The 25,184-nt window shown below is 43.5% G+C and overlaps 1 protein-coding gene across 4 annotated transcripts; it reads right to left on the minus strand.

Annotated features, from left to right (window-relative positions):
- Positions 1 to 7,612: 7,612 nt before the first annotated feature.
- LOC146992048 (uncharacterized) lies at positions 7,613 to 24,845 on the minus strand. Of its 4 annotated transcripts, none has more exons than XM_085783262.1 (20): positions 23,618 to 24,845; positions 22,439 to 22,538; positions 22,214 to 22,253; positions 19,565 to 19,606; positions 19,342 to 19,430; positions 19,114 to 19,210; positions 18,864 to 19,006; positions 18,523 to 18,695; positions 18,153 to 18,256; positions 17,648 to 18,060; positions 17,479 to 17,542; positions 16,385 to 16,442; positions 16,228 to 16,285; positions 15,814 to 16,131; positions 15,601 to 15,696; positions 13,798 to 15,445; positions 12,217 to 12,932; positions 12,013 to 12,083; positions 11,801 to 11,885; positions 7,613 to 9,920 (listed from the first exon to the last, which is right to left on the minus strand). In XM_085783262.1, exons 1-20 carry the CDS (start codon positions 23,781 to 23,783, stop codon positions 8,894 to 8,896), a joined length of 5,508 nt encoding a protein of 1,835 aa, XP_085639388.1. In that variant the 5' UTR covers positions 23,784 to 24,845; the 3' UTR covers positions 7,613 to 8,893. The 4 variants fall into 4 exon arrangements, with proteins under 4 accessions (XP_085639388.1, XP_085639386.1, XP_085639387.1 ...); XM_085783260.1 differs by having other exon boundaries at positions 15,814 to 16,134; XM_085783261.1 differs by having other exon boundaries at positions 11,801 to 11,882; positions 15,814 to 16,137.
- Between the last annotated feature and the right edge of the window lie 339 nt (positions 24,846 to 25,184).

The following is a 25,184-nucleotide window of genomic DNA, read 5'->3' on the forward strand; positions in this document are numbered from 1 at the left end:
TCTTTAAACAGTGGTTTGTTATGACTAATGGACTCACGTTACAGTTTTTCAATGTTGTTTAGCTGGTCAGGGTGGATTTATTGACATATTGTAGATCAATTTGTTCCACTGCATGACACTTAATAACCTGTAAAATAACTGTACCTGTCAAACATCTAGGAGTTAAAGGGATAGTTAAACATTTTGGCGAATTGGCCCATTGCCATAATCCCTATAGTTTTAGGAGGAGAAGGTTCGTTACCTTTAATTGTTGGTGCAAGCTATTTTTAGAACGATGGAGGGTTAGGGTGGTGAATGTGCAGGTCACAACTTGTCCACCAGAGCGTTTTGGAGTTGTTGGATTGTGTATTTGATGAGTTTGATGAGGGAAACCAAGAAATCCCATGAGCCTCCGTAGCGTAGCTCTGAGCAGCTCACGGCTCTGCTCCGCCGTTCTAAAAATAGATTGCACCGACAATTAAAGGTAACGAACCTACTCCTATGACTATAGGGATTGCCAAAATGTTGAACTATCCCTTTAAAATTAAAGTCTCAGAAATATAGGGCAGTGAATTAAAACTGCAGAAATCAATGTACTCTCCAATATTGTTTGTAGTGTATTTTCACGTAGCCTATACAAATATCTCCTATTCTTTTCTATCCTATTAGAAACAAAATGTACAACAGAAGAAGATGTGTATACTTAGAGACTGCAGTGATACCAACAAAAGGCTCAAAGTGTGAACGGCAAACAAGCCTCCTTAGTGTCTTGAAATAGAGCTGAAACTCAACTACTGCTCATTTTCCTGGCGGCTCCATCCAATTCCCTGCAGCCCTCCTTGGCGGTCCCTTGGTCCCACTTTGGGAACCAGTATTAGAACTACAGACTACAGTCGGCCTGAGCAAACAGCTCACAGGGAGCACTCGTCTTAAATGCTCTCCTGCTAATTTTTTTTTAAATATCTACACATGGCCTCCAAATAATTTTCTGGGGATGTTTTGTTTGATGTTTACACTCCATTAGACAGAAAACTAGAGTCCCCTTGGTAGCTTCTCTGAGAGGCTTTAAGGCTCATTACATGCTAGAAAACAAATTTTGAATGGATTAAAAATAGACAGGCAACTTCTTAGATCCATCTAGAGGGGCCAAAACATTTAAAATTTGGATTGTTGTGCTTTAGGAAAACTCGTGTTATAAATCAAAAGGATTTACTGAGTACAGTGGGCGGTTTTCAGGCTCAGCTTGTCAGGCTCAGCTCTGCATTGTCAAGGTGTGTTCAGACTCAAAGGGAAGGGAACAAATTCTAGTGGAAAACTCGCACACGCCAATACATGCACAGAAAAGAAGTCAGAAAATAGGAGAGGCGGTTGGACAAAATGGACAGAAAAAATATCTGAGGCTGAGACTTTAGATCACTTTTAAAAAACAAAACAAAAATAAATCTCAAATCTGTATAATACCAGCTGAAAAAGTGCTTATCATTTGGCTACTCCTTTCTAAACCACTTTATTTGCATAAACTGTTTCCTTCCAAACGAAGCTTAGCTTTGAATTCACATGTTATATTTTACCTAATCTTGAGATGTTAACAATAAGCAAGTGCAGTAAAATACAGAAGCTCTGAAAGGAAAGTAAAACATTTATTGTGGGGGAAGTGGGGTGCAGGATTTTTTTTTTTTTTCATCTTCAAAACACCCCCAGAACTCCCATATGAAAAAAAGGAAAACATCATGTAAAAAGAAATTCACTTGCCTTTCAGAGCTTCCGTAGAAGAAACACCATTTTCACATTAGCCTGTTGTTGTAATACAAAGAGGCAGAGCCTGTAACTTTAGTGTAGTATACTAGGTTAGTGTTAAGGCCGGTGGGAATATAGTCATTAGTTGTTTAAGTACAGGGAGGTGGCAATTAAAACACACACACGCAATGCAGATGCTGCCATACAGGGCACAGGGGAGGTCACTAAACGGTTTAATGAGCGGCAACTTTATTTTAGTAACACCACTCTCTCCAAAGGGAATAAGGAGCTCGCCCTCCCTCTGCCGAGCTGAGAGATGTTAAAAAATCTATGACAAAGTGGTGGTGGCCTTACTACACCTTCCACATATTATATTTATGTTGTGTGTTTTTTCCAAGCAGAAGCTGTGACTAGGTGCTAGATGAAATTATTATTGTGTCTATCCACTGATTTTCTTCTGGGTATATTGGACTGATACACAGACAAACCAGCGGGCCGAGGAGCCGACATATACACCGACTTGTTCCTCGCTGCTGCTGTAGTGTGTGTGTGTGTGTGTGTGTTAGTGTGTGTGTGGCTAAAAAAACTAAGATTGGATTTTCGCTCCGAGCAGGGAAACACCGTGCAATACCCAATCAACGCCCACAGCAGACAGACTCCTCGCAGGCAGGCAGCTATCATAACTCGTAGCAGCAGCAGCATACATCAAACATTTAGTGTATCTCAAGAACACAGATTAAGATATCTAGGACACATTCAACCATACAAACACTCAACACACAGCAGCGCTCACAGTGAAGTAAACCGATGAGCATGGTAGGAAGCCTTTGGAGTAGGCCTGTGTGTGAAAGTGTGTCTGTGTGTGTGTGCGTCTATGGTAATAGGTTGTTATTGGGTCTTCATGGCTCCGTGTGTGTGTGTGTGTGTGTGTGTGTGTGTGTGTTTCCACTCCCACTCCCTCTCCTTCCAGCTCATCTCATCCCTCTCACACTTACTGTCTTGTGTAACTCATGCAAGACTCTTTCTGCTCCACAGAATCATTTCATGCATTTTTTACTCCAGCTCTGTCACTGTGGTGTGTTCAAATGCTGGTTTACATTAGTCACTGACATGCGCACACACTCAGTCACACACACACACACACATATATACATGTAGAAATGCATTCCCTATGTTATCAGTTGAGGATGGGTATCTAGGCCAAACATTATTATCAGCGTGTGGTAGGCGCCCCTCGGGTGTGTTTCCATGGTGACCATCACATAACATTACATATGGGGAAGCGTTTTTTTTTTTTTTATTCCATGCCATTGTCACGGATGCGCACACACGCACACACACACAACTGTGGGAATTCGATTACAGATCAATAATCCCGATCAATCACTGAAATTGCCATGACAACTACCAGAGGGCACACACATAGTATTACACACATAGTACAGACACATGTGTGCAGCAACACATGAGCAGCGTGACACTGAGCCTGCCTACTCCTTTACTTGACCTGGTTATAGTAGAAGTACATGAAGAGGTTAGAAAGACACACACACACACACACACACACACACACACACACCGGTGGTCAGTGGTATCAGTGTCAACTTGTTAAAGTTTCAGTTTTCAGAGCAGGGGGGCGAAGGCGACAGCAGTAATTATGCGTCTCTGTTGACTGTAAATATGTCTTAACTGCCTCTGGGTCTTAAACCTTGATGTTAATTCACGCTCTTATGAGCATTTGTGAAATTATAGCCTATTTTAACATTAAGGGCCTACAGCTCACAAAATGCGTCTTTGTCACTTTTACTTTTTGGTACTTCAGATATGCTTATGTATGTTGAAATGTTTTGTGTTTTGTCTTGTCCTCAAATGTTTTGTGTTTTGTCTCGGCTTCATTGTAAATGAGGTTGCTCCTCAATATATTTCCAATAATAATAAAAACTAGTAGCTAATGTACATGTTAACAATATATCAAATACATTGCAAATACCTTCTAAAAATATCTGATAATTGAATAATTACAGGTCACACGCAAAACTAACAGAAAGTGCACAGGGCAACAAAGTGACAGTACTTATGAATGTAGCCAAAAAAAAACAAACAAAAAACTTATGAATGTAGCCTAGTAGGTTTAATTTAGAATCAGTCATTCAAAATAAATAACTTCCTGTAGGTAGGTTTCTAAGTTTCGAGGTAAATTCGTGCAAAACCGCTGACTGCTGTTCCTGTCGGGGGCAGTTTTTCAGCAAGCAGTCTCTGTATTTACCTCTAAAACAACTCTGTCTCGTATCGTTCTGTTATTATCTCATAGTGTGGTGAATGTGCGGGTCACAACTTGTCCACCAGAGCGTTTTGGAGTTGTTGGATTGTGTATTTGATGAGTTTGATGAGGGAAACCAACAAATCCCATCAGCCTCTGTAGTGTAGCTCTGAGCAGCTTGCGGCTCTGCTCCGCCATTCTAAAAATAGCTTGCACCGACAATTAAAGGTAACGAACCTACTGCTAAAACTATAGGGATTATGGCAATGGGCCAATTGTGGGCCAAAATGTTGAAATATCCCTTTAATATTAGACTTAATCTGTGAGACATCACCATAGTGTAAGCAAAGACAGTTTAGAAACCAAGACGCCCCATGACGAGTCCCCTTCTTGTATCTATGTCAGGTGGGCTTCTCCACGGCCTCGCCCCTTTAAGAGACTATCGGCAGTCTTGAGTGTATTGACTCCAGATTATGGTCGATTCTTTCGGTCCGTAGTCACTTAAGTTTATAATGGAGTCATTTTCACAAGCCAGATCTCTTCTCAACATTTAGACACTAAAATGGGAAATGTCAGTGCGAGCTGTGATTGGCTGCTCCTCCTGCCCCCTCTACCTGACTGGTGGAACAGCACCGGGGGCGCTGGATTTTGGCAAATACGATTACAGGCTGTGGGTGGAGCCAGAGGAGTTGGATTTTGTCCTAATTTACCCATTTCATGTCCTACTAACATAAATAATATAGTGACAGTTACTGTGACTGACTGAATAACTGTTACCAACTGAAGACTACAGTGGCTAAACATCAACATGTTAGTATTGTCACTATGCGTATTATAGTTCAAAGCTCCCCTGTGGCTCAGTCTCATGCGCCTGGTTGAAGCCACCAGTTTATTATGAGGATACTGTCTAATCTAATACAACTGCTCCACAATTAATCCTTGGTCTGTGAATATTGTAATTTTAATATTCATTTAAACTGATCAACTCTATAGACACTCTGGAGGCTGACATTACTATTCATAGAGTTGTTTCCAGTATTAGCCTGCACTCATTGATATAAATGAGGCTCCTGCCTTGATACCCAGTAATAATTTTACCATACATGGTGATTATTAAATTCATACTGTCACCACAAAGGTGTTCCTACCTTATTACCTAACCTCATCTCGCTCACAATATGTGATTGGTGCACATGCACCAATGTATTCATTCTGAACATGTATGAAACATTTCCACTCTGATTTGCAGTTTGATTTCTGAAGAAAACTGTATGGTCTTAAATCAAAGATGTAAGTTATTACTTTACACGAGCAGAACAGACTGCTGTTCATGCTCTGATATTTTGCTATATTTTGGGCAAACCACTGGAGGGTATCTAGCGTGCGGCAACATTACTGACTCATCCTTTTTATTAGTTCGAGGAACCACAGAAATCTATCAGACAATACATTCCCTCGTCCTACTCCCCTTCCTCTCTGATTCTCTCTCTCTCTTTTGCCTTTTTCTTCACCGTGTTTTGTTTGCAAGCATAAATGCACACTGCTCCATACAAATGCATGGGTAGTCATGCACACACACATAGGCACATTGCATCTTCCCCTCTCTGACGTTATACTCTTACGACAGATAAGAGAGAGTTAAGGCTGTGAGCCCGGTCAGCGGAGAAGCATCTTTTCTGACAATCCGCAGAAGTGAAGTTGCTTAGCAACCTTTGGCCTTGATGACAGGAAATGCCGTTATGCTTGTAAGACAAAATACAAGCAGACGCGCACACACAAGTACACACAGGCAGATAACAGGTGCACACATGCGCACACACGTGTCGTTGTGGACGCGCAGACAACAACACTCAGAGGCAGAGTGAGCCTTGCAGGATGTTGGATGAGAGGAATAATGAGTTGTGATAATAATCTGGACAGGGGGGTTAAAACAATATATTAATCTTCTCTAATGGTCTGACTGATCTGAGTGCATTAAGGATGACCTTATATAGGCTACATGCATACATACACAAAACAGACACACACACACACACACACACACACACACAGTGCATGGACTAAGCTGACAATGTGCTTTTATGTACGGCTGTTTATGGAAAAATACATCTGCTGCTCTCCTCAGTGTTCCCTCAACCCGTCTGTGAACCCATCTCCTGCCTTCAGCTCGTTTCCTCTACGATCCACCAGTCACGCCATCCCTCCGACTGGGCACACACACGCACAACAGACACACACACACACACAACAGACACACACACACACACACAACAGACACACAGACACAAACACAATGAAGCTTATTGCTATGTGTACTGGGAGGGAGAGAGAGACTTAGAGTCGTATTTTTGAAACTGAAGCATATGAGAGAAGATTTTTTTTTGTTGTTGTTAATCTGTTTCGCCTCTGTGTTTTTTAAAAGTTGCAGGACTTACAGCACCACACAGTGTCCAGTGTGTCTCACTGCACCCGCTTCCCCTTCTGGGACGGTTTTTTGCTTTAATTATTCATGTTTGTAAAGAGATGAGCTGTCAAAGACCCTGAAACTCACCCACTGTGACTGAGGGAACTGCTTTCGAGGACATACTCCATCCTCCTCCCCCCCGGAAATCCAGTTATTTCCAAATATATCTGATGGTCCATGTGCTGCAGTACATCTCTGCTCTTTTATCACTTCTATGTGTGGTGTGTCTATACGCTCGTCCCACACACACACACACACTGGCCTCCATGTGACGAGTATCATCAGCAGCACATTATTAACAACAGCAGAAGGTTTAGTCACAATGTCTATGTTGCTGTAAGAGCAAAGGAAATCATTTGAATTCAATCCCATGGACACAATAAATATTTATATATACAGTGCATTTAATGCACTTTAATGCATTTTTTTTAATTGTTCAGTCACAGTAATAAGTTTTGCTGAAATTACTTTGATTATAATGGTAATGTCTGGATGTAGATATTACATATATAATTGCTACAATGATCACAAGTGTTGCAATTCAGAATTGAGTCTCAGATAAAATCAGTAATTGGGGTTATATATGAAGACTTTTTCCTCCCATGTAGTTTTACTGGTACCATAGCTCCTGTATAAATGAATTTGTGATTTATTTTAATTGCCTTGCTGGTTTATGTTGCGTAATTAAGATGTCACTGTAGTAAACTGTATATTTCATTAATGACAATAACACAGCAAAGTGGGGTTTCATTGTTAGTCCGGTAGGCATTACCTCATTATCACTCAGAGCACTATAACCATTATTATTATTATGATGAGCTGCAGCGTTTAGCTTATAGCTGCTGTTATTTTAATGAGGTGCAGTTTCAAGTGACAGTGAGATGTTTACCAGTTACAGCTCAGACTGGTGTCATCCCCGAGAGAGCTGGCAATTAGAAGTCGGACGTTTACAGTCGTCTATATGAGTGTTGATAGAAGAGACTGTGAGTGTGCACTTATTATTATAACCCACAGCTGAAAGTGACACATGGAGTATTTACATTTTATAACAGGTATTATAGTTTTACGATATCACCGTGTCCATTATCACTGGTAACCTCTGCTCTCCGGCGCCGTATGGAAAGTTCAAAGTACAGACGAGTTCAATCACTGAAAAAAAGACTATTCAGACATTTTCTTATGAGGTCAAAACATTTTAATTAAAAAAAATGGAACAACTTATTTGTAAGAACATTAGTCCCCCCAATTTGTCTCATTTCTGTCACATTTTTTACTTTCACACTATCACACACATTCACGCGCTCACAAAGCGATACAGTTACTGCACCTTTGGAACAAAAACATGCTGACTGATTTGCCGTCATTAGTAAACACATCCTAGTTTTATTACAATCCAGTGTAGCATGAACATGTTAAAGTCTGCGTCAACTTGGAAAAAAAAAAAAAAAGGAAGGGAAATTACTGGTGATTCTGCGAGTTTTAGTCCATTAATCACAATTACTTTACTGCTAACCATTTCCAACCAGTTTCATAATCTTAGTTCGGTGGGAAAATTGCTGAGATTCGTAATTTGTCTGAGAGTGAAATGAAAATGAATAAGTAGAATTTCACTGCCTTAATTTAAATTTACATTCACTAAGACAAAAAAGGAAAAGCTGGCACAACCTAATTGCTGCCTAAAAAAATGAGATTATCAACACTGAAAATGGTTGGCGGTAACGGGCAAGTATACAATTTGTAGTTAATGTGCTAAAACATGCAAATCTGCAAAACTGCTAGTGCAGTCGTTCGAAAAGAGCTTACAACGGCATAGCAATGAACGTTATCCAGTATTTAAGCCTCCAACGGTACAGAGGGATGTGAGCAAAACAAACTGAGGAAATAAGAAAAAAAAGAAAAATTATGTGAAGCAACAGTTCATTTCTATTTACAAATGAATCAAGAGGCAGAGAAGCAGCAATTCCTCCTCTACAAAGAAGCAATCACATCCCTGAGTACAGTTTGTTACTCCTATAGTTTGGATTCACTGCTGTGTGATCAGTTGGCATCAAGTCCTTTCTGGTCCGAGGCCCGAGGTTGATCACAATAACGCAGATTCACTCATGTTTTTTTTTTTGTTAGGTTTTTTTTGTCATCTTCTTCTCTTTTTGAGCCAAAGTCTCCACAGAGGTTCACATTTATAAGAAGGGAAAACCTCAGCAGCACTCGAACTGCTGGAGCCCAGACACAACAACAAAGTACCGTGTAGGTTTGTGGGGTAAAGTGTTCGATCAACAGCCCTCCGTCGGTGTCGTGGACAGTCACACACAACGTTTCATCCTCCTCCTCCTCCTCCTCTTCGAGTGGCAGATGGAGCAGCATGCCAGTGTTAGCCGATATTTCTAGATACATCATTGCCTCCTCACTAACAGCGGGTTACAGGTTTTCGCCCAACGTGTTCGGTTCGGCCTCTGTTAGCACGGAGCCTCCTCTTCTGCTTTGTCTGTCTTCTGCTCCTCTTCCTCCACGTCTTTGTCTTTGCTCTTTTTGTGTTTCTTCTTCTTGTGTTTGTGCTTGTGCTCCTTGTGTTCTCCTCCCTCTTTGTCCTGGCCGCTGTGCTTCTTATGCTTTTTGTGTTTCTTGTGTTTCTTGTGTTTCTTCTTCTTCTTGTCGGCCCCGCCGGTCGCCGTGTCGCTCTGGTTGCTGGGGGAGGCGCTGGGGGAGTTCTGGCTGCCGGACGCGCTGGGGCTGCCGCTCCTCCCTCGCTCCGGCTCCGAGCCCTCGCCCTCGCTGTAGTCGGGCACGAAGGCGGCCTCGTCCGTCTCGCGGCCCAGGTCCGAGCACAGCCGCTGTCGCCTCGGCTCGGGGCCGCGGCTCTCGTCTCGTCCTCCTCCGCCGCCGCCGCCGCCGCCGCCGCCGCCGCCGCCCCGGCCTTCTGATGACCTCTCCTCCTTCACCGTCACCCCTCGCCCTTCCTCTCTTCCGCCTCCCCCTCTCCCCTCCTCCCTCGCCGCCGCTCTCCCTTCCTCTCTCACCCCTCGGATCTCCTCCCTACCCATTTTTATTTTAGTTTGTTTGTCAGGATTAGACTGTGCCACCCTGCCGCTCTTACCCTCTTCCCGTGGCGTTCTCCCTTTCCTCTCCTCTTTCACTCCTCCTCCACCTCCTCTTCTCTCCTCCCTCACGGCATCCCGTCCGTCACTCCTGACAGCTTTGAGTGCATCAGCCTGCCCGTCTTTTCCTCGGCTCCTCTGAGGCGGTGGCGAGGGCTCCTTGGGTGCACTGACTCCATTTTCCTGCCCCTCTTCGTCATCCTCTCTCTCCCACTTGGATCGAGGAGGGGGCTGGATGAGCGGCTCCTCCCTGACCAGGCTCGTTGCCGGGCTGACGCTCGGGCTGCGGCCGCGGCTGTTCGCCGGGCTGACCGGGGGCTGCTCCGCGGGTTTCGACGACACACTCTTCTGGTCTTTTTCCGAGTCTCGCTTCGTCTCCTGCGTTGACCTACGGTGGAGGAGAAACCAAACTAGTTTAGGGCGATTGAAGAACACAACTGCAATCAATCATCTGTGATCCCCTTAGAGCTGTGGGAGCGTGTATGCTTTCAAATATCACACTGTCTTCAGTGCATCATTACTACACAACCCTTTGAGTTGAGAGACAAATTTTGGTAACCCTTTAATTTAGAGGCCATTCATTACGTGATAATGTCAAGAAAGAGCAAGGAAATAATGGTCAATTGGTGGAGAAAAATTCTGGCCTTTCACAAAAGGTAATCTTTCGCCTTAATGAAAAACATAACATTACTATGAAATTGACTGTTATTTCTAGGCTTTTTCTTAACATTACTACGCAATTACTTGTTATTTCTGGGCTATTTCTTGACATAATCACATAATTAGCGCCCTGTTAATTAAAGGGTTACCCAATTTTTCTCCTTAAACTTAAGGTTCAAGGGGCGGCGTTTAGCTCACTGGGTAGAGCTGCCGCCCCATGTTGAGGCTCAGTCCCCGGTTTGAGTTCCGCGTCGGACGGCCCTTTCCTGCGTGTCATTCCCCCACTCTCTGCCTCCCCATTTCCTGTCTCTCTTGACTGCACTATCAATTAAAGGCAATAAAAGCCCAAAAAATATACTTCAAAAAAAATAAACTTAAGGTTCAAGACTTTCAGGCTCCAAAATCACCAGATTTGAAGACATTATGTCAAAGCGTAACTGAGGTGGTACAGAACAACAATATGTCTGGAGGCATTAAAAAAAAAACACAGAAAAAGAAAGAAGAGCAACAAATTTTCACAATTAAAGACAGTGGAACCATTTTTGCACTTGTCAGTTAATCATTAAAACTGATTTAACTGAATACTTGATCAAAATAGATGCCAATCAATTTTGTAATTGTACAGCTCTCTTTCTTCTCATGTGATGTGATGCATGAAGCCTAAGGGCCAGTGTACACTCAATCAGAAACAGACATCAAATGGTTAAGAGCTATTCCAGGGTGAAAAGCCGGCTGTGAGAGAAGGGGTGAGATGTGATATCTAAAGAAAAGGATAATGGTGCTCGGTTTCAGATGGAGAGACATTCACAGTGTTGCACCGAGTTGTTGACATGAAAAGTGCCAAAAATAGTTGTGTAAGAAATGAAAACGAGAGCCGAGAGATGTTCATTCCCCGGCTCATGTCTCACCTCCACACAGCTGGCAACGAGCGGCGTGAACTGGGTTTTTTTTGCAACGTTGGAATCTTTGGTTTTCGGAAAAGTTACGGAAGCGAACGGATACGATGTCGGAAAGATGACGTGGTTTTTTTTCGCAGCTATTCGTCCAATTTTTCAGCCAGTGTAGCGGCCTCTTAAGCTTTCTTCAGATTGTGAAGAATCAGCTCAAGATCTTGGAAAATGCAGAATATTTTTCTACCACAGACCAAAATGTTTAACAATTCCTTTTAATCTTAATTGTCTAGTCATGAACACCTGTTGATCGATTTTGACAAGATACTCAACGCCAGGTTTAATACATAAGCTTTAAAACGTTGAGGTAAGACATTTTATTGGAACCAAAATGGCTAACAACGATAAACAATTTCAAATTCTCTGTTCAAGAACATTTCCTGTTGGACTGGTAAAGCTCAAGTGTTATAGAAAATAACTTTGGACCCAAAGCTGGTGTATTATCAAACAACACTAATGTGAATTTAATTGTATCATCCTGATGAAAATTTAGATTGCAGCAGCAGGATTAAACACAACGATCAGAGGAATGCTCCAACAACACTGAACAACAAAACATTTCCAAAAGTATAAAGGGAACACAGACTAGAAAAAATATATATAATGAATTTCAAAAGGGAAAGAATCAAAGCACTCACAGCAACACCCACAGACTCACCTTGAGCTCACAGCGTGGCTTGTCAGAGCCTTTCGGCTGATTCTGGGTTTGCTCTTCACCACAGACGCCTCGCCATCTTTGACTGCTGGAACAAAAGGAGGGAGCAGCGACGGAAACACAGGTTTAATCAATGCATAATTAGATGGAACAAGACAAAATCAAAGTTAGCATCTCTTCACACATGCATGCACTCATACAGTGATTCCAATTACCTTCTTTCGGAGCAGCAGCTGGTTTCTCTCCAGAGGGGACACTCCTCTCTGTTCTGTCTTTGGACACACTCCTGGGAAATAGGAGAATATAATTACACACATTTACAACTGTGTTTACAGACGAAACCAGCAAACCATGCTGTCTTTCAATATGTGGATATGGGTGGAGGTTTGATAAGGAGGAGAGAAACTTCTGACACTGACCTGTCAGACTTAGCAGCTCTGTCTGATCCTTCACTTCTCTCCTTGGAGGAGGACGTGCTTGGTTTCTCCTGATGGTCCGACTGTTTCCTGGCGATGGCCGATTTCTCAGCGATGGTCAGTTTATCCAAACAGACCGATCTCCCTCCTCCGCTTCCACCGCCGGAGTTCTTTCGTTCTGTCCTCGTTGACCTGTCGCCTTCAACTTCTTTCTCCACTGGGACTGCTGGTTTCTGTGAGCTGGACCCCGAGACCCTGTCCTTCTCTCTGTCAGAAACAAGACTTCTGTCTTTGTCTCTCTCTCTGTCCCTCTCCCTTTCTCTTTCCTTTTCTCTTTCTCTTTCCCTTTCCCTTTCCCTTTCCCGTTCTCTGTCTCTGTCTGATCCAGAAGTCCTGTCTCTGTCTCTGTCTCGCTCTCTGTCCAGTCCAGCGCTTCTGTCCTGCTCTCTCTCAGAGCCCTGCAGTCTCTCTCCGGCGCTGCCCGGTCTCTCTCTGGAGGCTCCTCTCTCCACAGACGCAGACCGCTCCTTTCTTGCAGATGCTTCGGCGGTGCTGCTGGGTCGGTCTTCTTCGGTGATGTTGGCAGAAGCTGGACGGTCCGAGGTGGACGCTGTCTTTTCAGGACCCGATGGCGCTCTGTCCGAGACCGGTGTCTCAGTGCTGCCTTTTCTTCCCAGGTCTCTGTTCAACTTGATCCTCCTCTGGGTCAGTGGTTTCACCTGGGATTGGACAAACACAAAAACAGAACATAAGAGGGGTGATTTGTAGTTATGATTAGACGTAACTCGATATTTACCTTATCTTTGGACAACAGAAACTATCCCATGATACCTTGCATCAAGCTAAATTCCAATGTCATTCACTTTAAATGATTGAGTTTATGGACTAAAATGTATAATCAGTACAGTCAATTAGTGTATTTTAATTGAGATAAATCATAATTGCCAACAAACAATATGCAACAATAGTTTAAAAAGTAGGTCTGCCTCACTACATTATGTGTTTGTTAAATGTGTATACTGCTTATGAATGCTAAAATATTAATGAAGTCAGTAATCACAGGCACTGCAGTGAGAATTTTAAATCATATTGTAAATATAGGGAAATAAAGCTACAGGACTGTCTAATGATCCATGCCTGTAACCAGGGTTCCTACACATTTGAAATTTCCAAATCCCATACTTTTTCCAGACTTCTCAGTAAAAAAAATCAAATTATTTGTGATATTTGAGTAAATAGATGTGTATCTTATAAATAAATCATGCAATTCATCATTTGTTTTCATTATTCTGAATGTGTATGCCATTATGTAACCAAATAATTTCCTAGAGATTGTAGCTAGGTACAATGGCGCATACAAAATAATTAACCCAAATAACTTCAGATAAGACCAAACCCATATTATTAAGATCAATATATTTCCATACAATAGTTTACATTTTCCATACTTTTCCAGACTTGGAAACATATAAAATCAAATTCCCTGTGTAACTGTAAAACTATTTTAATGGCACCCAGAATTCATGTGAAAATTAAAAACATGACTCCTCCCTCCCTGCAGAGGAGGTCAGGGCACAGACTTACCTGGAGGTCCATCAGAGGCCGGATGGCTCCTCGATCGGTGTCTCCCCGGCCCATCTCACGACTGCCTGGTAAGAGAGGAAGACCCGGTCTGTCTGGAGGGGGCGGGAGCCGGTGGAGCGGCGGCTGGTGGGACATGTGTGAGTGGGGGATGACGTCACTGCCAATACCTCCACCTCCTCCACCACCACCACCTAACCCTTCCATCCTCCTCTGCTTCCCCGGAGGAGGTCCGAGTAGAGAGCGGCCCTCGTCTCCCATCCTCCTCCGACCGTCACCGGGAGAGGGGGGTCGGTGGAGGAGCGGGAGTCCGTGTTGATGCGGGATGGGGAGGAGACCGCCGCCCAGAGGGAGATCTCTCCTACCCCGCATGTCGTGGCCCGGTCGGGGGCCGTCGTGAAGAGAGGGATGAGGTAGAGGCAGGCTCTGGGGCAGCGGAGGAGTCTTGAGCAGGGCGGGCCTCGTCGTGGAGCTCTTACTTTTGTCTTTCTTTGGGGCTGTGGAGTTGAACGACTCTTCTGGTTTGGGTTTAACGGTCTTCAGCGGTTTGGCAACAGAAGAGGACGATGACGAGGAAGACTCTTTCTTCTTGATCGCTCCTACTTCTCCGGTCTTTTTCTTCACCTTGTCACTCTTTGCCTTCACGCCCTCTGTTTTGACTTTGGCTTTCACCTTCGGAGCTTTGTCTTTCTTGGTCTTATCGGACTGAGTCTTGGACGTGGCCTTGGTTGAGGGTTTAACGGGTGCGGAGGTGCTTTTAGAAGCCGGAGCTTTAGTGGTCGCAGCGCTAGACGGAGGCTTGGAGGAGATCGGAGGCGTTTTAGAGAGCGACGGGATCTCGTCCATTGGTTCGTCTCTGACAGGAGTGGCGTCACCTCTGTCCACTGACTGGTGTGACGGCTCCGGTTCATCTCCAGTCTTCTTCTTTTTCAGTTTCTTTGTCTTCTGGACTTTAGTGCTGGACTTGGTCCCTGATGAGGAAGAGGATGGTGGATGGTGAGGGGGAGCGCCTCGCTCTTCTTTCCCTCGTCTCCCTCTTCCCTGGGGGGAGTAATCTCTGTTTAACGGGGACAGTCTGTCCCTCTCCCTGTCTCTGCTGCCTCGCCCTCTGTGATGCATCGAGGGGTGTTGGTTGTCGTAGTCTTTGTAGTACTTGTTGTACCAGTCGGCGTACTCTTTTTCCCACTGACGATACCTCTCTCTCTCCCAGCGCTCGTGGCCGCCGGGACTCTGTGGCTTCATTTCGTACGGCGGGAGCTCCCGAGGAGGCGGCTTCCGTCCGCCGGGGCTGCGGCTCCGAAAGCCGCCGGGGGAGCGAGACCGCGTCCTTGACCTGAAGGGTACCGCTCCTTCGGCTCCCTCCCAGCCTCCGCCCCGATAGGAGGGAGGAGACCGAGGCGAGCCGGAGCGACGGTACCCGTACGACCTCGAGCGAGAGCGGGACCTCGAACGTGAACGCCCGTAACTGCGTCCGTTGCGTCTGGAGTAAGGGGAGCGGGGGTAAGAGCGGCCATGGGAGCGCGAGCGGGAGCGGGATCGACTGGGGGAATACGAGTAAGACCTGGATCTTGATCTTGACCTCGACCTGGATCTTGATCTAGAGCGAGTGTAGGGGGAACGGCTGAATGGAGAGCGGCTGTATGAGCGGGACCTAGAGGAGGAAACAGTGGAGAGGAACAGGACGAAACGCAGAGAGAGAAAGAGAGAAGATTATGTTAAAATGGACCAAATGGCTCAAAGGATTATGCATATGTAATTACTGTGAGAACCAAAACCAATTTTGTCATGTCCTCTTAATGAAGTTACCTGGAGTAAGACGGTCTTCGCCTCTTTGGTGGATTTCTGTACTTCATAAGCTCTTTGTGGAAGTCTTGAGTAAATTCATCCAGTTTGGATGTAACTCTGTGAATTCAAAAACAAAACACAGAAACTTTCAGTTTTCTTCTCGAGTGGTGTTCAGTTTTAGTCTTTGTGCAAATTCCACAAAATCGAAAATTGCATGAATAAACAGAAACTCACTTGTCAGGACGGTGCCGCGGTCTGTAGAAATCATCCTTAGGCTGAGACAGTGAGGGTGGGAGGTGTGCTAGAGGGGGCTGGGCACCGGGGGGAACCCAGGGAGGGTTGAGCCCCGGTGGTCCGGGGGGATAGAGGGGCTGGGGCTGGTAACCGAGGGCAGGGGGAGCGATGAGCCCGGGGCCGGCGCCGTATGGAGGCGGGTAGGCCTGAGGTGGGGGCGGGTACAGGGACGGAGTCGGGTACACAGGAGGAGCGGGCACTGGGGGCGGAGCCGTCTGGAGGTGGGCCGCGGGGTGGTCGCCTCTGCTCCTGTAAGACCTGCTGCTGAGAGAAGGACGCACGTCAAGACGCGATGCCGACATGATCGACTACGAAACTTCTAATAGCTCAGATTCTCCTGTGTGTGGGTCTCACCTCTCCCAGTGTCGGCTTCCCCCTCCTCTGTGAGAGTGGTGGGGACGCGACTGGTGACCTGATAGAGCAGAGAGACAGTTTGTTAGCGGCTGGATCGTCTTCCCGTCAAGCCCCGCTTAATCTCGTTAAATGATCTTAATTGAATTGAACCTCTTACCTGATGGATGAGGCGGTCTTGCAGGTGGCGGATGGCCAATAACGGTAACATGGTAGCCCTGTGGAGGAAAGCACAGCGAAGCAAAATGTAGTTAACTCCAAGAGAGTTTGTTTCTTTCTGTTTCTGGGATATGCAGGTATGGGCTAAAGATGGGCTTGAGTCTGTAACTCTAAACAAAACTAGGAAGAGGAAGAAGAGGAAGAAAGAGGAGAAGAAGAGGAGGAGGAAGAAAAGGAAGAGGAAGAAGAAGAGTCTTTCTTGTTTCTTGTAAAATGTATATTGTCATTAGCCTAGAAATCTAGACGCACCCTAGCGGCATCAAATATATTTGCTCCGCAGGTCAGTCTAGAAACGAGCCATAGGAACTTTTTGAGTCTCGAACACCGTTTGTGTTCACCAATCACAGCGCTCTATCTGTTTAGAGAGTCGTTGGGCGGGCTTAACGCGATGACGACATACTTGCAACGGTGAAAAACATGACAAGATGGCTTTGGCAAAGGAATCGTTTGAATCGGCGTTGGCATCAACTTTGAAAGAATTAAACTTGTCATTTTCTTTAAAAGTTGAGCAAGAAACTGCACTGAAGTCATTCATTTCGAAGAAGGACGTATTTGGTGTTTTGCCGACGGGATATGGGAAAAGTTTAATCTACGTCATCCTGCTCTTTGCTCTGATTAGTCGTAGCGCTACCCTATTGCGTGCAGAGGCAGTTTGAAAGACAGCCTTCATCCCGCCCCCTGGATTGAGCCGAGGTCTACCGGTCGTTGCCAGACTAGACATTTTAATGATATAGTCTGGCTTGTCAGGCTATATTGTCATGTAATCACTTTCAAATGACTGTAATCACTGTCAACATTTTAATTGGCTTGTAAACTCGACGACATTGAAAATGAGGGTAACCTCAATGTCTCTCGAGAAAATAAATAAAGGTTATAAAAAATAAAAATAAAGAGGAGGAAGAAGTGGAGGAGAAAGAAGAAAGAGGAGAAGAAGGAGAAGAGAAAGAAGAAGAAGAAGAGGAAAAAAGAAGAAGAAGAAGAAGAACAACAACAACAACAACAACAACAACTCAACAGAGCTGATCTCAGACTCACCTGTGATCCACTTTCTGAGGTACCTGATGAGCCTGCTGTCACAGTCGGTTCTGGATCCGTCTCACTGAAACAGACAGACACAGTGTGACAGGTGCATACGGCTACTGGCTTCAAAACGTTGTGTATGTGCTTTCATGTAGTTGTACAGAGTATTTAAGTCTAAACTCACCCTGGTGGGGGGGGTTCACCCTGGCTGGTGGAGTGCATAGGAGAATGGTGGTCAACGACAGGCGCAGGAGCCGGTGAAGCAACTTGATCTTCGGCGGCGGCGGCGTGAGGAGGAGTCGGAGCAGAGGTTGTCGTGGCAGCGGCAGCAGCAGCAGCAGCCGGAGCAGGTGTGGGTGCAGGAGCAGGAGCTGGTGCAGGAGCAGGTGGGGGGATCTGTACCTGTGTCTGAGGGGCAGGGGTGGGCATGCTTGGAGCGGGAGCGGGGGCGTGAGTGACAACGGGCATCAGTGGGTCCTGTTGCCTCGAGTGCAGCGGTCTGGCCAGCTGTAGGCGCGGTGCCGGCAAGGATGCATGTTGCAGCTGTTTGCGTGCATGTTTGGTGTAACCCGTTTCATTCTTAAAGTTGTTCACAGCCTGACGGAGAACAAAGACAATATCTTTCAGTTTAGTTCAAGTAAAATAAACCAAAAACAACACGTTCAAATGTACGCAGTTCAAGGGTTTACCTGTCGCAGGAATTTGTTGGCAATGAGGTTATCAGGTGAAACATCTGACTGTTTGCATGTGTAGCAGATGTGCTCCTCTGAGTCCAACAGGGCAGTCCGGATACCTGAAAACAAACAGTGTCAAATTTGTCGAAAGCAAAGCTTTGAGCACTTAACCTGCATGTTCTATATACTTTCAAATGTTCTATTCAAATCAATTCACAGAACATTAAAACAAATCAATACAATGTGAAACAACAACAATCAAATAAAAGAAAAAAGCCCAATAATATATTTTTAAAAATATATCAGTCTGAACGTAACGCGTGGCCTGGAGCCTCTGCACATTAAGATTCATTACGAACAAATTGCATTTCGAGTAACAACTTACAATCGTCGCAGTAACTGTTTCCACAGCAGGGTATAACAACAGCGTCCGTCATCAGGTCATTGCAGATTGGGCACAGGAGTTCGTCCGGGATCGGGTCTGTATCGTCCTCAGATGACGACTGGTCGTGTGGAACGAAGGGAGGGCGCTCCTTCTTTCCTTGTGCATACGCTTCCCTGTGGTAACATATTAATAATAATATTATATCATGATTCTGAGGGCAAAGGCGATGTTTTCTCAGCTTGTGGATACTTATCGAGGACGGAAAACAGGTTATTAGTTACGAAAACAACAAATATTATGCCAATATAATTCAGTGGTAAGCATCCTTAGTCAACACATACGCATCTATCGCAGGGATTGCATATTCTCCAGTGCTGGTTAACATGGCTCCTTTGGTGCCCGGCTCCGCTTTCACCATGAAGCTCTGAGGAATGCCCTTGCTAATCCTTACAGGCTTGGGACCCTCCACACTCTTATCCTGGACCTAAAACAAGACGACACACAAAACAATCATCACCTCATCAACATTACACCGCATCGCGGGAAAATAGGAAAAATAGGTGTCAAGACCAATCGCCACATGATAATTACCATCAACATTGGGCATTGCCGAATGTAGTGACCGGCCTTTCCACAGCGGAAACAGGTATAGTGAGCGGGTGGAGGTCCTACCGCCTTCTTAGAGTAACTACAGAGACAGATACAGTTTGTTTTATGAAATCTATCCACAGGGAGTGAAAGGCGTCTTGTGCTAGTTTATGATTTAAACCATGTAACAAAAACCAGGTATAAAAAAGCAACGTGAACGTGTGTACTAACTGTATGGGATCATATTCATGGTTGGATTGAGACATCATGGCTTTAATCTTGTCCTCTTCTGATGCATTTGCATCAACCAGGTTAGCAGTCTAAAACAAAACAAAGACAGGGAAAAAAAGAAGAGAAACAAGCAGGATGTCAACTACATGCACAAAGAAAAAAATATCTACTCAACTTCGGAAATATTTTCTCCAAGTACAATCAACATGAAAGGAAACACTACCTTGGCGAGTTGGGCGAGTGACATAGAAGGAGAAGAATCAGTCTGCAGGAGAATCAAGAGTACAGATATAAAAAAGGATGTTAACATAATATCTATTTGGTATACAGTGGAAGATAAAGAGCCCAGATAGTTCCCACCAAATCCGTGTCCAGTCCCTTACAGTGTCCATCTAAGTCTTCGCAATAAAGCCAAGGCACTTTGTCAACCAGTCAAAGCGCATGAAATAAAGCAAGTATTCAGAGCGCACGACATAAAGCAAGTATGAGTGAGCTTTTAAATCTAAGAATTATAACTATGCTTGTGCACAACAAGTCTCTCCGAGTCTCAACACTGTCAATTTTTTTTCTATGCCTGCGTTTGAACATCTGCTGACTTGGAAGAAATCTTAATTGTTGGAGGAACAATTTAAGAAATTACCCAATCATGGATAGGTAATCTAGGGAAATCTAGGTTATTTTTTAAACTAAAGTAAGAGTTTTATGACCATTAAGTCAAATACAAAAGTATGACAGCAAGGATTTAATCCTGCAAAATTATTCTTGAAGTTTGAAATAAAAACATACGACTGCTGCAGTAAACTGAATAAAAATTGCTCTGCATTAATATTTAACAAATAAAGCAAAGACTTTCAGCAACTACTCTTCTATATACACACACATAAGTCTAGACCTGCATATATTCCGAGCCTTCACCCACTTATCTATCTTACTGTCAAGGAGCATCACAGCTTTCTCGCTACTTGGGCTTCGTCAGCAAGTCAAAAATGTTCACTACTGGCACATCCCTCTATGGAGATCCTACAGCTTCTCCCACTACGAAGGGAGAGGGTGATTTTCTCAAAGGAATACTTGACATTTAATTTTAGCATGCAGTTTTCCTTCACCAGGCCACAGTAATTTGAGGTTTTTTGCACCGTCTTGGCAAAAAGAGGTTGTCACGACTGTAAGAGACTCATCACACCAGTTTAAGACCTCTTTCTGTAAACTAATAAGCCAGCAAAGAACAGTGCCAAGCTTTTTAAATAAACGCAAAGATGTCAAACTGTCAAATATGTAGAGCTGATACAGCACAAATGGAGAGATATTTCTTATTAGACGTGCCTGCTGAGGAAAAAAAAATAAAGAGCTAACACGAACTGTCAAGTATTCCTCCAAAATTGTTCCCTAGAACAGCAAATGCAACACTACAGAGTGAAGGGTGAAAGAAAGGGATGCCTCTACAGCAGGTCAGGAGACAATGAACCACAAATTAAGCCTCATGGTGCACGGACAAAAAGAAAAGGGTAATTTTTATGCCTAATTCTGGTGAGAAAAAAATATGTTAAAGTAAAATAAACAAGCGGGCAGGGTGGGTTGTCCGTCATGATATGCAGGGCTCTGAGGAAAGACTGGGTATTTCAAAATGCTGTGGAGGGAACACACAGGGATCTGGTGCAAGCGGTTCTGACACTGAACCACTGAACAACTTTATTGACAGGTTCTGCAGCTTACAGCTTACAGGACACACTACACCAGTATACGTCTCACTGCAGCAACCATGGAAGGCCTCAAAAAGATTGACAGGTGTGTTTACTTTATCGATAATGTGTCATGGTACTTTGTGATCAGGTCACATTCATTATATGTCAGTGGCCAAGTCACAGCATCTCACTTATTTAAAAACTAGCTTCTTCTTCTTACTAATGCCCCAAACCACAGATGTAAAAATACACGTTGAACTACTACCTGCTTCTGTTCAAAATAGACACTTAAGAATCTGAATTAATGTAAAGCATTAAACTCTGTAGGGTGAAATCTGTGAGCCTTTAGGATTTGAGGGTTATGCGCAGTCCATACTTAAAGCAGAATAGAACATCTTCATGGTGAAATTGTACAAGACAAAACAAATGACATTGGTAAATGTTATTGCACAACAGATTTGAGTATATTAAAGTTTAGCAGGGTAAGCTTTCAAAATAAAAATGACTGGGGAGTCTCTTCCACCCACACAAACTTAGTCTTGTAATTGTAATCAAAGTTAATTACAATCAATCCCAGCCACACTCGACTCAACTAGGTTCTTAAACCACATAAATAAAATATTTTCACAGAAAATAAAATGACAATGAATTATCAATACAAAAATACCATATTTTCCTTTTACAAACCCCTTTAAAATACATTTGCCTGACCTGAAGCAGGCTACAAAACCATTTCATTATGAAATACAGTCATTAACAGTTTAAAATTATTTCTCAGTCAATTATAAAGTGGCAACAGTTCAACAATTGGTCAGTTCAGAGCATTCAAAACAATGGTGGCTAGTCTGTTGTTTCTCTTATCGATCTCATTGAGCCACAACTAAAAACTTTAATCTGCTAGTTTCAAAACAGAAACAAAAAAATCTGGTTTGTTTTAGAGAGAAACAACAAACTATTTTAACTGTGGTGACTCCAGAAAACCCTCCCCAAAAAAGACATCATATAACATATAGAGGTTGAGATCTCAACACAAATGTAGCCAACACACGGTGAACAGAAGATACACAGAGCTTGATCATTGTTGACAGAATGTTTTCGAGAAAGGTGACTAAAGCCAGAAAGAGGGGGAGAGAGTGATAGGTGAGAAGAGGAGGAGGAGAGAGTGTTGTTTTTGGGTTTGTTTTACATACGGGTCTAGAAGATCCCACCACAGCTGTGTCAGAACGATCTCTGCAGAAGCAAACACAAGACAGAAAGAAACCATTAGTAATCAATATAACTCAGCAGTCAACTTCTGACTGATCATGTTTTCAACTATAAGTGCCATAGAAAGACCAGTGATGTGTACTTAAAGGAAAATTACAGGTACTGTGCTGTAAACCTATTTATAGCTGTAAATTATTTATGATACTTACACAATGAACGTCCTGCCAGCAGGTTTTACTCCACCAAGCGGAGTACGGCGGACAATCACGGATGAGTGTTTTGGGATGTGGGCTTCATCATCTGTGTATTCTACAAAACACAAGAGGCAACTCATTTGAGAGCAAACAGACAATATGACAACACATATCAAAAACATTAATTCATTAAAATAAAGATAACAGGACAGAAACAAAGATTCTTGTTAAATAAGAGCCAAACCAGGAGATGTGGGTGAGGTTATGATCTTTATCAATTCACAGTTTTAAAGTTACGGTGTAAAACATGTCAGGACATATGATCATCATCATCATCCAGGTCCATATATTAACATTAGACTGATGTTATTGGTAGTTCATATAATCTTTTTATACAAACAGGTGATCATATATTCCCTTGAAGTACACAAGACACGTGAGATTATCCGTGAGGTTACACTAAGGGAGAGGTGCCAAGATGAATCAAATAAATATAAGTAAATCAAATACAGGTCTTTTAAAATATTAATTTAAAGCATTTTTCAAAAAGCAGTTTCTTGTGGGTGCTATCATTCTTCTACTACCTTACTTTTTTACTTCCAATACTACATACTGACTGCTCATCACTTTTTCTGTCCAGATTGCATGTTTAAAAGATGTATGACAGGGAGGAGGAAAAAAATAATTTGCCTGGAAACATAACTGGCAACACTTTGCTCTTTATACTTGAATGCAATTTTGAATATTATTTGATACCATTTATGGATTGTGGGGGTCGTGCAATACGTAAGGGGGATGATCATGTGTCAGCAGGTGTGTTTATGTAAGTGTGCCTGTATTGTTTGGATGTTTACTGTGAAACTGCAGACAGGTGGAGTCTAAAAAGTATACTGAATTGAATAACAATATTAGTTGTCTGACTAATATCTCCTCTGTTCACCTAAAAAATTGCATTAAAACAGAAAAAAACAATGGATATATCATTAATAGTGACGATAAATTGTTAACCGATGCCCTTTGGTACAGAACCACAACACACATGGATAACACTTATAATCTAAACCCTTTCCCAGACCCAAAAATTATGATCCAATATAATGTATGGAAAAACTCTCGTCTGATATTTCTTTGTTATTTCCAAAACAATGGCCGACATGTGTCATACATTTTGTAATGTGTCAGCTGGTAACATACCTTCTCGAGTCTGCGCGTTGGTGATCTGCAGGTCGCAGTCTGTGGCCTTGAGGCGCTCCCGGGCCATAATCTGCCTTTTAAGCTCATTGAGGGTGATATGGAGCCCATCGAAAGTGACTGTGTTGTAGTCCAGTTTGGAAGAAAACTTATAGTGAACACACGACATGTTTACAGGTCTAAGCAGTTTACTAAATCAAGCACAAGAAAAAAAAACACAGGCCTGGTATGGTATGGTAACAAAATAAAACAGCGTCAACACTGAACACAGGAGGCTAAATCTGGTCACTTTAATAGGTAAACCTTGTTATATTCGCTGGAAAAAACACTGGACAAATAAAGGACTAAAATTGAGAAGGGGTCAGCTCGCAGATGACGACAGAGTCCTTGTTATTGCCAAAGAAAAATAATCGAGGTGTGTGAGGCCAGAGCGCCATTGATTGGCACCTGTGTGTTTGTGCCTCGTGAGTTCTTCAAAGTCCGATAAAACACAACAAGGTGCCACCAAATCCAAATGAGTCCATGGAGCACAGTGCAAATATTTTTTTTTTTACATGGATGCAAATGAGGCCAAGTCCGTCGTGAATTGTCCTTTAGTGGGAAAAACCCGGCCCGCCTCGCTCGCTCGCTGCAAGCCGCTAATGTTGTAGCTAGCAGCGGGCCTGGGCTCCCCTCGGCATGAGTCCTTGTGGTGTGGTGCGTGTGTGTGTATGTGCGAATTTAGCCTTTTCTTGAAACAGTCCTCTTTTTCGTGGAAGTCACAACAAACACTACTACCGATCCTCCTCCACACAAAAAAGTCCACAATAGTGCGTGAAAAGTTCCCAAAACGTACCGGTGTTAGACCCTTAAAAATAAAAAATAATAATAGTTTGAAACCGTGATCTACCGTTTAAATAAATATTACACTGTCGGGTTAGCTAATGCCAAAGCTAACATACATGCTACACCTCGAGATTAACTAACGTGGTTACCGCTTGTGATTGTTGCTACGCTAACAATGCTAGCGCCGAATTAGCCGTCGAATAAACTAACAAAAATCCAGCAGTCGAGGAATCGCAAATGAAGGCTCCTCTTCGGTTGAGGTCCTCCCTTTCCACCCGTGAAAGGTGCAAAAAGCTGTGTATCCGGATTCTTATTATTATTTCAAATTAAATCCATAAAATCCTTGACTTGACGGTGTTGGATCCAAACTGCTCGGTTCCTTCCTCGCTGTTTCATCAAAATGGCGGCGGCGGCGCAGGAAGGACGCAGGAACCGGATGTGTACAGGGGTTCTTCTTCCAAAGAGTAAACACGACGGTAAGAGGAATATCCCCCACCACTACTAACTGTTACTTCTTCAAAATGGAAACACAGCTTCAGTCCGGGCAAGAGGGCAGAGATGAAAAAAAACGTTATGATATTATCGTTTCTTTTCTACCGCAACTTGGGTAATTGCAGTTAAGTAACGTCATGATTAAAAAAAACGTTGACAGTTGGAAAAACAAAAAAGCATCCAATGGAGGCAGAACAGCGATGACACGACCCTACCTTAGATAGTTTAAGACCCAGATCTTTGTAACTCATAA

This window comes from Trachurus japonicus, chromosome 1 (genome assembly GCF_045865225.1).
Source record: "Trachurus japonicus isolate A0001 chromosome 1, Traja_1.0".
Taxonomy (NCBI): Eukaryota; Metazoa; Chordata; class Actinopteri; order Carangiformes; family Carangidae; genus Trachurus; species Trachurus japonicus.

Bases quoted from the DNA above. Each gene is read 5' to 3' on its own strand.
- LOC146992048 (XM_085783259.1), bottom strand. From the start codon at position 23,783: ATGTCGTGTGTTCACTATAAGTTTTCTTCCAAACTGGACTACAACACA. The intron at 19,007-19,113 runs GTAATTATCATG...GTCTTGTTTTAG, and splicing joins GGCAATGCCCAATGTTGATG to GTCCAGGATAAGAGTGTGGA. The intron at 15,697-15,813 runs GTGAGTTTCTGT...TTGAATTCACAG, and splicing joins CCGCGGCACCGTCCTGACAA to AGTTACATCCAAACTGGATG.